At 53.5% G+C, this 13,667-nt stretch overlaps 1 protein-coding gene across 4 annotated transcripts in view; it reads right to left on the bottom strand.

Annotated features, from left to right (window-relative positions):
- Positions 1–3,096: 3,096 nt before the first annotated feature.
- The window catches only part of TMEM63C (transmembrane protein 63C), a 58,513-nt gene continuing 47,942 nt past the window's right edge, over positions 3,097–13,667 (bottom strand). For 3 of the 4 annotated variants that reach the window (XM_058655579.1, XM_058655580.1, XM_004584375.2), the window contains exons 20-26: positions 13,568–13,633; positions 11,540–11,702; positions 10,988–11,093; positions 10,513–10,680; positions 7,311–7,420; positions 6,008–6,073; positions 3,097–3,297 (exon numbers count right to left, since the gene is read on the bottom strand). In XM_058655579.1, the coding sequence (XP_058511562.1) occupies positions 3,097–3,297; positions 6,008–6,073; positions 7,311–7,420; positions 10,513–10,680; positions 10,988–11,093; positions 11,540–11,702; positions 13,568–13,633 (880 nt within the window). Of the gene's footprint in view, positions 3,298–5,739; positions 5,813–6,007; positions 6,074–6,808; positions 6,943–7,310; positions 7,421–10,512; positions 10,681–10,987; positions 11,094–11,539; positions 11,703–13,567; positions 13,634–13,667 lie in introns of those variants that run through there. The other variant, XR_009244283.1, reaches the window with a different exon arrangement.

Raw genomic sequence — 13,667 nt, forward strand, 5'->3', positions numbered from 1 at the left:
TCCGCCAACTCCTGCAGGTGCAGACCCTGGCCTAGGCCTATCATCTATTTTTTTTTTAAAGATTTATTTTTATTACAAAGTCATATATACAGAGAGGAGGAGAGACAGAGAGGAAGATCTTCCGTCTAATGATTCACTCCCCAAGTGAGCGCAACGGCCAGTGCTGCGCCGATCTGAAGCCGGGAACCAGGAACCTCTTCCAGGTCTCCCACGCAGGTGCAGGGTCCCAAGGCATTGGGCTGTCCTCGATTGCTTTCCCAGGGGACAAGCAGGGAGCTGGATGGGAAGTAGAGCTGCCGGGATTAGAACCAGCGCCCATATGGGATCCCGACGTGTTCAAGGCGATGACTTTAGCCACTAGGCCACACTGCCGGGCCCGGCCTATCATCTATTAATCCAGAAGCAAAGCTTCCTGGTAAGTTTCTGGAACATTTTCACCTACTGCACAGCAGAGGAACATTCCTCTCCTACCTCTCCAACAGCCCCCAGCAGCCCCTGCAGGCCTGCTCACCATGGGGCCAAGGGCCCAGGGAAGATCTGGGGGGCAGGGGAGGGTCCCGGAGGGGGCAGCAGCCATCCAGTGAAGTGCCCCAGCCTGCTGGCTTCAGAGTCTCTTCCCTCTGGAGCTGTGACTTCACCCCAAGGCAGGGCAAGGATGGGCTGGGCCAGTCCAGGCACAGAGGCACAAGCAGCAGAGGCTGGGAGGACATATTTATTCAAGGCACAGTCACAGCGTTAATAAGAATACAGTTCGGCATTCTGGCACATTTCTTTAGTGGTGGTGGCCAAGGTCAGTCCCCGCCCCACTCCAGGACCCCTCCCCCTCCAAGGACGCAATGCTGCTGATAGGCACTTTGCTTCCAGAGAGTAGCCACCAAGGGACTGGCAGGCAGGCAAGGGGCTGCTGGAGACCCAGTGGGGGCTCCTCAGAGAGGAAGCTCTAGGCTGTACCTGCCCCCCTGCCACAACCTTCCCTGCCCCACCAGGAGGCAGCTCCCTCCTGGAAGGATTAAGTGGGTGGGCTGAGACAGAGAGCAAGTGGCCAAGGGGTGCCTGAATGCAATGAGTAGGAGATAAGTATCTCTCAACCTACCCCCCTCCAACCTCGCACAGCTCCAGCCCCTGCAGGGACCATGGCAGATCAAGGTCAACAGCTGCCCTAGGTCTGCAGGAAGGACACAGAAGCCAGTGCGTCTGGCTCTTTGCTCATTGTTACACAGTGCCCTCTCAGGACCACACTAGTACTTGACCCAGATGTGAAGGAGATGTGCCCAGTCTGTGGGACCCTTCCCCTCTGTGGCTTCCATAGACTCCAGGGTTGGGAGGAGGAGGGGCAAGCAGTGGCCAACCCAGTGATCACAGACCAGCAGGTCAGTAGGGACTACGGTGGGGTGAGGGGGGTTGCTCAGCCAGCTGCTGGCAGGGCCTTCTGCAGCCTATACACACACTACAATAGGAGTGGAGCAGCCCCTGGAAGCTGGCCATGTCTCCACTGCCTGCCAGGCCTAGGAGGGAAGTGGTTCTGTGGCACCTGGCTGGGCATAAATTCCCGCTTTATTCCAAACTGGTCAAGGAATAGGAAAGCCAGCAGAGTTAAGCTCTTCCGAACAATCCCCATTTGCCGCAGTTGGGCCAAACCATGGGGGGATGGCAAGATCTGCTCCCCTTGAGCAACTCTTCCTTGCCTGGGCTGGAGCTTGGCGCTCCTGCGCCTGGAACATGGAGAAGGTTGAGCAAGGTTGAGGCTGGAGAGACCTGAGCCCAGGGAAACCATGCGCCTCGGGCTTGGAGGAAAAGCTGAGATGACAGGGAGCCTTCTTCCTGCCTCTGCAAGTGGGCAGTGGCCACCGGGGCCTTTGCAGGGGGAACACGAGAGGGAGCCACAGATCTGGCTCAGCTAGGCCCGCTGGGGCTCCCTGCTGGGCTGCATGCTGCTCAGCACCACCCTAACCCCACCCTGAGCCTGCTGGAGAGGCAGAGGGACGGAAGGTTGCCAGCATTGCTGAAGGGGTGGGTGGCTCGTCTAGGCAGTCTCCTTCCACCTGGAAGTGTGGGGACTCAATCCCTGTTTCCGCTTTAATCCTGGCCGAGCTGGGGTGACATCACCATGCACCTGTGGCATCTGGAACAGTACCGTGCAGAGCCCAGAGGGGCACAGAGATCCTATGTGGGGGCTGGGATGGTTGATGCCACTGTTTTGAAGCCTGGATTTCTTGCCCTTAGCCTGTTGGCCATCTTGGCCAGCTGGGGCCCAGGACTGCAATGGGTAGGAGGCAGGAAATGCTCTCAGGGCCCTGTACTTGACTTTGGAGGAGAGGCCCTGGGAACTTGAGGGAAGTCTAGTTTTCTACAGCCCAGAGTTTGGGAGCAGAAGATGCCCCGCCTCCACTCTGTGAACTCTGCCCCTTGCCCCTCCACCTTGTGTGAATGATCAAGAACTAGCCGAGAGTTCCTTCATCAAAATGCACACAGGTCTCCTTTAATGAGTCCTGCGTGACCAGGCCCCGATACAGCTCCTAGGGAGTCCGAGCAGGGACATAGGACCAGGAGGAGGCCCAGTCACTTCTTCTCGCCCCTTGCTTTACAGATCCCCTGCGGGAATTGTTCACCAGAGAGGCCCAGCGTGCACACCTGCCCTGCAGAGTCTGCAGGGGGAATGTGGGAGTGCATGTGGTGGGGAGACAGAAGTGGGGGCAGCAGCAGGCTCCCTAGGGCAGCTGGTACAGGAGTGACCCTGGAGAGCCTTCTCTGGCACTCCTCCTGCCTCCTGCTCACACCTTCTCCAGCCCCACCCCAGGAAGTTACCCAGAATTTAGTCTCCATATCCTGGGCTTTGGCCACCTCTCCCAAGACATGGTGTCTGCCCACCTCCTTCATCTCTTTCCCGCCGGGGATTCCTCGGCACAGCCAGGCACCTCCCATTCACGTTGTTCAGCAGGTGTGGCCTCCTGGCAGCCATGGCCGGTGTTATCATCGGAGCTTCAGGAAGTCTGCAGGAGCTGGTGGGGAGGTCAGGGCCGCCCTCCTTCCTCTTTTCGCTTAGACTGTCCCCTGGTCCCTCAACTGGAGTGGCCAGGCGGAGGCCTTAGGTCGTCATCAGTGGTACTGGCTCTGGCCCTCCAGTTCCAGCCCTTCCTGGAACTGGGCCGAGTCCAGCTCTCCAGCAAAACCCCTCAGCCCACTCTCTTCTTCTCCCTCTTCTGGCTGACTGTTCATGGTACCGTAGGTGTGATGGGCTGGGGAGGAGGCTGGGGTCAGGTTCATCTCTGGCTCTTGCAGCACGGTGGCCACATATAGCTGCTCAGGATAGAGAGGGAGATGGAATCAAGGTGGAAGGTTAGGGTCACATCTGGAGTGAAGCCCCACACACCCTCTCCCTCTGTGCTTCCCCCTCCCAGCTGCGAGCCTTCCCCTCCCCCCACAGCTGGGATCCTGTTCTCTGTCATTTCATGGGCATCTGGGAGCCCCCAGACTAGCTGAGTGGCAGGTCTCCTAAGTGCTCATCCACTGTTCCTCCAGGGTATGTGTCCATCATTCTCCGCTCCACGTTGGGCTGGACCCAGGAAAGATAGTCTCAGGCTCCCCTAAACTGAGGCCTGGAGAGACCCTCATCGCTGACAGTGCACTTCCTAATGCCTCCAGACATCCCACCCCATGTCAGCCCCTGAATCAGGACTGGCAACAGAGATTGCGAAACCGAGACCTTGGCCATGTGACCTCACAAAGCCTGCATGGGTCCCAGGATTGCCTCAGACTAGAAACACTACCGGAGTGCCAGGGAAGTGGCTTTTAGAGGGGTCCCTAAACTCAGAGAACAGGAGATCACTGGAGGGAACCAAACCTTTCCTAGTGGAGTACATTTCAGTGAAACCAAACAGCCTTGGTTGGCAGGGAAACAGTTTGCCTACAAGAGAGTTTAGATATTTGCATACTGCCAAAGTCAACCTGCACAGGTCAGAAAGGGAAAAATGGCAACTGGATTACAAGAAAAGTCAGCAGCGAAGGGATGTGGTGAGGTTAGCATTGTTGATGAGAATGAGTGAGATATTATGCATGTCCTGGGGTGAGGCACAGCACCATCTGTAATGTATTTGGGCTCCCACACTGAACTTGAATCTGTCAAGCCTTCAGGTCTAACTTCTAGGTTTTGGGAATACAGGTGAGGGTGAAGCCTGCCATAGGATAGGATGAAGAAACAGCAAGAAGAATCCAGAAGGTGGCAGCTTTTGCAGGGACACTGGCTGGGCCGCAGCAGCAAGCTGCGGGAATGGCCCTGTGCTGACATATAAGGAACCTAACAGAATACCCGGTGCCACATGGCGCCTTATCTTGGGTAAGCCCTAAAGGATATTTCTGGGATAATTAGCAGAATTGGAATAGGGACTTGGTAGTCAAAGTCATAAAAATGATATAAAAGGAAAGATGAAGACTGTTAGCTAAAATGCAAGCTGTACACAGTTATGTGCAGTATTGTTTCGTTTTAGTAAAAAGGAAAATTATGTACAGGCTATATATATATAAACACACATATATATATATATATTATTACCTGGAAGAGATACTCTTATATGTATATGCACATGTGTGCAAACAAAAGCTGATGTATAAGAATAGGCACTAAGGTGCCAGTGGGCATCTCTGGGTAGTGGCATGTGAGTTTTTGATTTTCTTATCTTTGCTTGCTTTAGCTCTAATCTTCCTTTGCCACTGCTAGTGCCATGAAGACATGAAACATAAACAGATCTGAGATTCAGATGGACCTGGTACGAACTTAGTTCCACCACTCACTTGCTTAGTGCCCAGGAGCCTAGCTTAATTGACCTTTTGAGTGGCAGGCAAAAAACCCTCCACTGGGCAAGAGACATGAAAGCAGGATTCTGGCTAACTGTGTTCCACAGGGGATCCTCTCAGAAGGACCCCAGGGCGAGAGATTTGGCTACTCTGAGATCCTGGTCTTCTCCCAGACCGTCCCCCCACCCCAGACCTCCAAATTGCCACTAACCAGAGGCCATGTGTCCCCCTCAGTAGGATTTCCCCGCATCAAACCTGGAGTTCTGATCACCCCTTGTATCTGCATGCTGCAGACGCACCTGCGTGTCTACCCCCTGGTGCTTGGCTGTGCACTTGCACTTACTCATGACCTAGGAAAGCCTTGTTCCCCCACGGGGTCTGGCTGTGCCCTCTGCTGTCTCCCAGGCCTTTGCACAGGCCCTCATCTCTCTTATAGGTTCTTCCTCTACCCCATTTCAGCTGCAGCCCTAGTCCCACATGTGGGGTTGGAGTAGAGGCTGCCTTCTTTGGGAAGCTCTTCCTGATTGTCCCAGGTTGCCTGGTATCCTTCTTCAGTCCTCCTCCAAGCTGCCCTGGCCTTGGGTCCCAGGCTGACACTGGTCAGCTCAGTGTGTGGCCTGGGGGCAGGGATGCAGGCTGAGCCAGGGTTTGAGAGCCCATGCCCACCTGGCCTGCTGGGTCCTCCCTGCTCAGGGTCCAGCCTCAACTCTTCCCTCATCGGGATGCCCCTGCCTTACCCTTTGGTGCAGCCCGGTCTGCGCCACTTTGCCTGGTGCCTGCACCCTGGCAGCAGCCTTCGGTCCTGAGGCTGAGCCCCGGCACACCCCAGTGCCTACACGACTGAGGTCTGTACATCCTCCGAAGGCACCCTGACCGAATACTTTCTCTCTGGGTGCCTCCTCCCAGGGCGCCTCCTTCTGCCTGAAAGGTTCATGTCGTAGTAACTTCTAGTGAAGCTTGAATAAATGTTGGATCGCCTCCTCTCCGACATCTTCAGCCAGGGCCATGGCAGCACTTGGACCTGGACCAAGTCCTGCTGCGTCAGAGGAGGCAGCCCGGGGTGGTGGGGAGAAGGGGGAAGGAGGGAGACCCTGTCTCCTCCCCAGGACCCAGCGTGGGTTACTAAATGCTGGTGCTGCCCACCACACCACTGGAGGAGGCCACCCTGCAGCCTCCCACCCTCCGATGGTCCCCCAAGATGGAGGAGGTAACTCACGAGGGAGGTGGGAGTGGAGGAGGTGCTGCTCGGCTCCATGTCAAACACGGTCTCAGTCTCGTCGGCCTGCAGCAGGGAGACGGGCGGAGTAGGGGTGGGGAGAGGGCTCATACATCCCAGGTGTCTGCTTCCCGCACCTCGCCCCTGGGCCTCTCCCTGCTCTTTCTAGACCTTTAGCCTAACCTGCAGGTGCCAAAAGCCTGGAAAGACAGAGTGGGCTGGGATGCTAAGAACTCCCTTCTGGAATGTTCTGTATCTAAAAAGAGTAAGCAGCATTGGAATTGGATTCACAGTAGGGCCCGATCCAGGAGCAGCTTGGAATTTGATGCTGTCTTCCTTCCTGCTGGTACCTCCCCTCTACCTGACCAGGGCAGTCTAGGTCCCCTGCCCCCGTCCTCCAGAGACAACCCTTGGGCCACCAGATCAGGGGACATGGCGGCAGAAGGAAGACAGAACCAGCACTCTGGCTCTTCTCTAGTGTGACACTGGCCAGATGATGGTTGGAGGGGCAGGGCCAGGTAGACAGGGTGGTGGAGGTGGGGAGGAGGAACACCTGTGGCCAGACCCCGCACCCCCCAATGCAGAGACACCAGAAGTAAAGGAAGCCTTATCTAAGAGGCTGAGCATGGTACCAGCACTCATATCACCTTTCTTTCTTTGTATCAGTTCATTTAAAAAGGCAACTGCTTACAGTCAACCTGTGCCCATTGCCGTAACGCAATAGGCAACCAAAAAAAGTGAAGAGATTCAGGTTGGGCTCCCCTGGGAATTGCTTGCCCAGACCTCTTAACAGACACCTACTTTGGGCCAGGCTGGGCTGGAACACAGCATTGCGGGCAAGGCTCTGGGAGGGCAGATGAGCTTCCCACTCCCAGACAGCCTGATCACCAGGCTAGGCCTCACTGCCAAAGAACCACAGAGTCATGCAGGGACTCCTGTAAGACATGGTGTCCTCAGGGTTGGCAGGTGAGGTGAAGACTATGCCCCTCTCCCAGGTCACCGTCAGCCACCCACCTGCCCCTCATGCTGTGTGGTCAGGTCTCTCTCTCAGGCCAGTGGTCAGATGGCAACGCCATTGCAACAGGCATGGCTCCGTATCCTGGGGCCTGGAGGCCAGCTGTCTCCTGGCAAGTCAGCCTGAGACAGTGCCAGGCATGCGTGTGTGTGCGCACGTGCACACATACACACAGACATACACTGAACTCACCCTACAGGTGGAGAGGAGGGACAACACCTGCAGAGGGTGGTCTGAGACTGTGTGTCCCCAGGACCAAGAGGAAGAAGGGCAGGTTGGAAAGCTCACCTCATAGTCGGTGTCTTTCCGAAGCTTCCCCAGGAAAATGCCAGCAAAGGCGATCACCATGGAAATGATCAGCGAGACCAGGGAGAAGATGGTGATGTTGTGTAGGGTACCTGCGTGGAGAAGAGAGAGCATGCACTGCGAGCCTGAAGCCTGCACCCCAAAACCCCACCCCGAGGGGCAGGCAGCACTCCAAGCAGGGTCCCTCTCTGCAACTCTGCAGGAGCTTTGAGCATGGGACAGAGAACCTGGCCTAGACATGACCTCACTCTGCTGCTCACCCTGTGCAGCTCACAATTTGGTATCTTGTGTATTCCGTGGCATGGTAGTGGTGATGGGGAAGTGTTTACTTAAGCATCCACACCAGTGTTCATTAGACATCTGTTGCCAGGCCTGCCATGATGGTGCAATTGACTCAATCCTCACTTTGCAAGTGCTGGGATCTCATATGGGCACCAGTTCATGTCCCAGCTGCTCCAGTTCCCACCCAGCTCCCTGCTTGTGGCCTGAGAAAGCAGTCAAGGACAGCCCCCTTGGGATGCTGTACCACATGGGCAACCCAGAACCTGATCAGCTCAGTTCCAGCCATTGCAGCCATTTGGGGCGTAAACCAACCAGGCTTGCTTTCTGTCTCTCCCCTCTTTGAGAACCCTGCTATTCCAATAAAAAAAAATATTTTTCTCAGATAAATTTTTTTCACCTGCTATCTCTGCCACTGTAGCCAAGGGAAGCGTGTGTGGGCTACTGCTTCTGCCACCACATCTGAACAGTCTCTGAGCCACCCCACCCCCGTGATTCTTCCTGAAGCTCAGTCTCCTGTGCTAATGACACTGAAAAGCAAGCTGGAACTCAAAATTCATGTCTGCTTCCTCTGGGGATTTTGGTGCCTAGCAACAGCAGAGTTTTCTAAGGAGGTGAATGCTGAAAGCTACAATCGGAGCTTGATGATGTTCATTGCAATACAAGACGACGTCATGATCCAACAAAGAGGACCTGGCTCCAACTGGTAGACTTCACCACAGCCATTGAAAGGCATGGGGTCAGCCTTGTCGTAACTGAGGCCAACTGCTCAGAACACAGTGGTCAATGAAAAACATGTCCAGATCCTGAGCTCACGTCACAGGGTACTTCCAGCAGTTTGCGGAAAAGGGAGTGAAGACGAGTTTTATTTTGGTGGAAAAAAAATTGTTTTGAACTGCATGCCTATTTTTCTCATAATATGCATCTTGCATGAGATCAGATGTTGCTCTCGGAAGATCAGTTTCACTCTATTCCCCAGAGAAGGTGCACAAAGGGATGTCTGAGGGCCTGGCACCGTAGCCTAGTGGATAAAGTCCTTGACTTGAACGCACTGGGATCCCATATGGGCTAATCCCAGTGGCTCCCTACTTTCCATCCAGTTCCCTGCTTGTGGCCTGGGAAAGCAGTCGAGGACGGCCCAAAGCCTTGGGACCCTGCACCCATTTGGGAGACCCAGAAGAAGTTCCTGGCTCCTGGTTTCAGATTGGCTCAGCTCCAGCCGTTGTGACCACTTGGGGAGTGAATCATCGGAAGATCTTCCTCTCTGTTCTCCTCTCTGTATATCCAACTTTCTATTAAAAATAAATAAATCATAAAAAAGGGATATCCGAGAGCCAGACACGTGTGGCTCGGGATGAGGTTCTGGGTGAGGTACACCATGGCCTCCACGTTTGTTTCCCATGCTTGGTAGTATGTCCATGTAGTCCTTGATCCTACATGCTGTGGCTGGGCATGACTGGTGTCTCCAAGCTGTTGGCCAATATCTAAGTTCTGATGCCTGAGTGGTAGTTGCTGGTGGAGGGAGGGTGATGTGTGTCCGATGGTCAGGGAGTTGGGGCTGTGCAGGTGTTGAGGAGTGTGCCCCTGGGAAGGGTGGTAGGGGAGAGAGTTGTGTTCAAGCTTGTCTAGCCTCTGTCTCTCTGCTTCTTGGCTCCCATCATGTGATTTTTCTTCAACACCCAATGCCCAACTATGGATCATGAACTATCTTGCCCAGGAAGTGCCTCTGGAGTGTTTTAGCTCATGAGGAGCAGCAGTATGTAAGCCACTGTATGTGTACTCCTATGCTTAGGAAAGGCATTATGGGAACAACTGAGTGCCAAATGGCAGGGAGAGGCTAGCGGGATAAGAAATTGGTGATGAGCATGCTGGAGGCCCAAACGAAGCTCCTGGCTCCAACGTGGTCGCACCCTGGCCACTGTGGCCACTGGGTAGGTGGATGAACTAGCAAATGAAAGATCTCTTTCTCTGTAAAATCCCTGAAAAAGACTTATCATTTGTTCAAAAGTCAGCATTACAGAGAGTGAGTTGGGAATGAGAGAGAGGCAGAGGGAGAGAGAGAGAAAGCTTCCATTGGCTGGCTCATTCTCTAAATGGCTGTAACATCCAGAGCTGTACCAGACCAACATCAGGAGCTTCATCTGGAGGTCCCACTTGGCTGCAGGGTCCAAGGGCTTGGGCCATCTTCTGCTGCTTTCTCAAGTGCCTTGGCAGAGAGCTGGATCAGGAGTGGAGCAGCTGGAACTCAAACTGGTGCCCATATGGGATGTCAGCGGTGCAGACAGCAGCTTCCTACACCACAGTGCTGGCTTCAATAAATTATTTAAAAAAAGAAATTTGAGGTGACAAGTGGATAACCCCCCCCCCAAGTGCTGGAGAACTGTTTACAGATGTTGTTAACATGGAGAAATGAATAAACACCACTTCCTCCACAAGTCTAAGGGTCATGCCTGGGGTTGAAAGGTAAGGGTCCCTCAGGGAGAGGAAGCTGAGCAATGCCTGGTCTGTGGCCTGGGTGGAGAGAGCAGCTTTGTGTGGCCAAAGGGCTAGGGGGAGCTGCACTGAACCAACTGCTGTCTTCCGCTGCAGGCTCATGGTGCCTTACAGGATTTGCAGAAACTCTGTGGACTACAGTCTGCCAACTGCTGGTGTGCTGCTTCTTAGAATGAAGTTTCTTTCCATGAATGCAGAAGCTTCAGATCCATGTGATTTGAACCGTGTGAGCTCCAGTCTTCCCCTCCGTCTCCAGCTCTGCCAAGACTCCAAGAGACCCACGTGTAGACCCACAGGGGTCACCAGATATGGCTGCTGTCACGAGCAATATCCGGTTCTTCCCGGTCTTTCCTCCCCTCACTGGGCTAGGGTTGAGCGGACCCAGAGCAGGGGGCACAGGCCGGAGACCCACCTAAGCGCAGTATGGAGAAGAAGAGCATCCAGAACAGACAGAGGAGTGGTGCGAAGGTAGCCTGGTGGACGGCAGCCATGTGGATCTGTTCGTTGAGCTTGGTGGGGGCGTAGGAGTAGTACATGTTATAGCGGTCCGTGAGGTGCTTCATGCACAGGTACAGCAGTCCTGGGGGTGGGGAGGGGCAGAAGAGCAAGAAGCATTCAGGACTACTGTATGGCCCCAAGTCCCCCAGTTGTGGGAACCTCAGGGTGCTGGGTCTGACAGCAGCAGGTACCCACTGGAGCCCTCAGGACCCACTCTGCCAGCATGGGAAGAGTCGTTCATTCATGTACTCATCTGACAAGCATCCTGTGTCAACAGCCATTTGGCCAGGCAAGGGAATGTGGAGCATGATGGAGGTCAGTTTGGGGTGTGATGCCTGCTCCCAGCACAAGGATGTGCAACCTTGGCTGTGCCCCAGAAATGAACTCACCAAAGGGGACGATGATGGGGCAGGTGATGCTGTATGCAATGACCACGCTGAAGACATTCAACATCCATGCGTACTCTCGCCCGTACTGGAAGTCTATGGCCTGGCTCTGGGACAGAAGGCAGGGGTCATTTGGAGGTGGCCCAGCCCCCTGGGTCTCCTTCACCCTCCTGGGCAGCTCAGTCTGGAGGCAACCTCTCTTCCCAGCTTGCAGCCCGACCGGCAGCCAACCATCTACTCCAGGAACCCTTTCCAACAACCTCTCAAGGGATAATTAAGGCTGTACTCCTGGAAGAGCCTCCTTATCCAAGAGGCAGAGAGATGGGGGCTGGGACTGAAGCCAGGAGCCGAGACCTTGGTCCAGGTCTCCCTTGTGGGTGGGAACCCAAGTACTTGAGCCAAAGGCACCTACTGCTTCCCAGGATGCACCTTAATAGGAAGCTAGAATGGGCAGCTGAACCAGGACTCAAAGCCAGGGTCTGCAATATGGATGCAGGTAGGTGTTCCAGGTGGTGCCCTCACAGCTGCCTTGCACGCCCACCTCTCGACCCTCACCTTTCTGATGTGGGCTCTCTCGGGCTCCGATCTGGAAAAGAAGAGGCGAGTGCAGTAGAGGAAGAGTGAGCCCATACGCATGAGCTCCATGCCAGTGCCCAGCAGTGCGGCCGTGATCACATAGTTGACGAAGAAGGCGCCATTGTCCGGCAGGAACACACACCTGGATGGTGGCCACAGAAGCCAGGGAGGTGGGGAGGGAAAAGGAGGAGAGAGAACAAGAAAGCCACAGAGGCAGTGGGAATGGGGTGGAGACACAGACAAAGACAATCAACTTTCACTTGTAGTCAATACTTTGGTTAACAACGGGCCATACTAGCCAGGTGTCCTTCAGATGTGCCATCTGGGGACACTGGGAGTGCACACTCTTGGGTTCACACTGCAGCCGCTTCAGCCTGGGAGAGCACACTTTGGAGTTCTGCATGACAATGCCTCTCTCCGGAAGTAGCCCATCTAAAGCCACTGTGTGTGTAAGGATGAAGGTGTATTCAAAGGCTCCTGGGAACTGGAATGAAAAGGTATGTGTCTTTGAGAGGCTGGTGCTGTGGTGTGTCTGATTAAACTGCTGTTTGTGATGTTGTTTTCTTATATCTAGATAGTGTTTGAGTCCCAGCTGCTCCAGTTCCGATCCAGGTTCCTGCTAACGTGCTTGGCGAGAGCAGCAGAAGATGCCACCTACAAGGGAGACCTGGATGGAGTTAGGGGTTCCTGCTTTGGCCTGGCCAATCCTAGCCATTGTGTCCATTTGGAGAATGAACCAGCAGATGGAAGATATCTATTCTAAGTAAATCTTGAAAAAGTTCTTTAAATAGATAATTACAGACTCTTGAGAAGCAAAAGTTATACTTTACAGATTTTTAAGAGATTTATTGTTGTTTGAAAGGTGGAGTTACAGAAAGAGAAGGATATACTTACACCCCTCCTGTCTTAGAGACTCAATATATGTGTGTGTGTACAGAGATCTCTGTGTGTATGTATATACAGAGATCTCTGTGTGTGCATACATATGTATACAGAGAGACAGAGGGAGATCTTTCATTCAGTGGTTTACTCCCCAAAAATTACTGCAATGGCCAGGGTTGGGCCAGGCCAAAACCAAGAGCCAGGGGCTTCATCCGAGTCTCCCTATGGCTAACAGGGGTCCAAGCACTTGGGCCATAATTTACTGCTTCCCAGGATGCATCAGCAGGAAGCAAAGGAGCCAGGGCACACAATAGGCATTCCGATACAGGATACAGATATTCCAAGTGGTTTCTGTCCCAGCTGCTTCACTTCCAATTCAGCTCCCTGTTAATGTACCTGGGACAGCAGTGGAAGATGGCCCAAGCATCTAGGCCCCTGCACCCATGTAGGAAACCTCAACTGGAGATCCTGATGGTTGGCTTTAAGCCTGGCCCAGTCCCATCTGTGGCAATCATTTGGGGAGTGAACCAGCAGGTGCAAGGTCTTGTAACTCTGTCTTTCCCTCTCTTTCTGTAAGCCTGCCTTTCAAATCAATCAATAAATCTGGTAAAAAAAATTTTTTTGACAGTTAATTTTAGTGTAATTGGTTTTCTTTGCAATCCATGTTATTTTGTGCACTGAAAAACATCAATGTAGAGTACATGTAAATCTGGAAAAAGCTGAATAAGCTCTGTCATTTGTAGTAATGCCAGTTTCTTGGTTTTGATATTGTATGAAGTTTTACAAAATGTTATTGGAGGAACCAGATGAGGGCATGTGGTCCACATACATGTGCACAAACACACACACCTTGTACGTTTGGGGAGGGTGACTTTCTGTTTCTTTTTTTTAAATCTACAATTATTTCAAAACCATCACTCTAAGTTGGGCATTCTGGTTTTGCCAGATTGCCAAAGGGTGCCTGTATAAGAAAGGTTATGAGGGTGTGTAATGTGAGAGCTGGTGTTCATCCACACCCATGGGAACAACACAGGCCCTGAGATCAGGGCAGAATACACAGGCTCCTCCCGGGATGAACCCTCAGGGGGACCCACAGGCTCCCGGATTCCCAGGGCGGCTACTCACTGGAACCTGATGGATGCCTGCTCCAAGTAATAGATGTCAAAGAGCCAGCGGAAAAAGACATCCAAGCTGGAGGAAGCAAGCAGATGGCCAACCCTTTCGT

The sequence above is a fragment of the Ochotona princeps genome, chromosome 26 (genome assembly GCF_030435755.1).
Source record: "Ochotona princeps isolate mOchPri1 chromosome 26, mOchPri1.hap1, whole genome shotgun sequence".
Lineage (NCBI taxonomy): Eukaryota > Metazoa > Chordata > Mammalia > Lagomorpha > Ochotonidae > Ochotona > Ochotona princeps.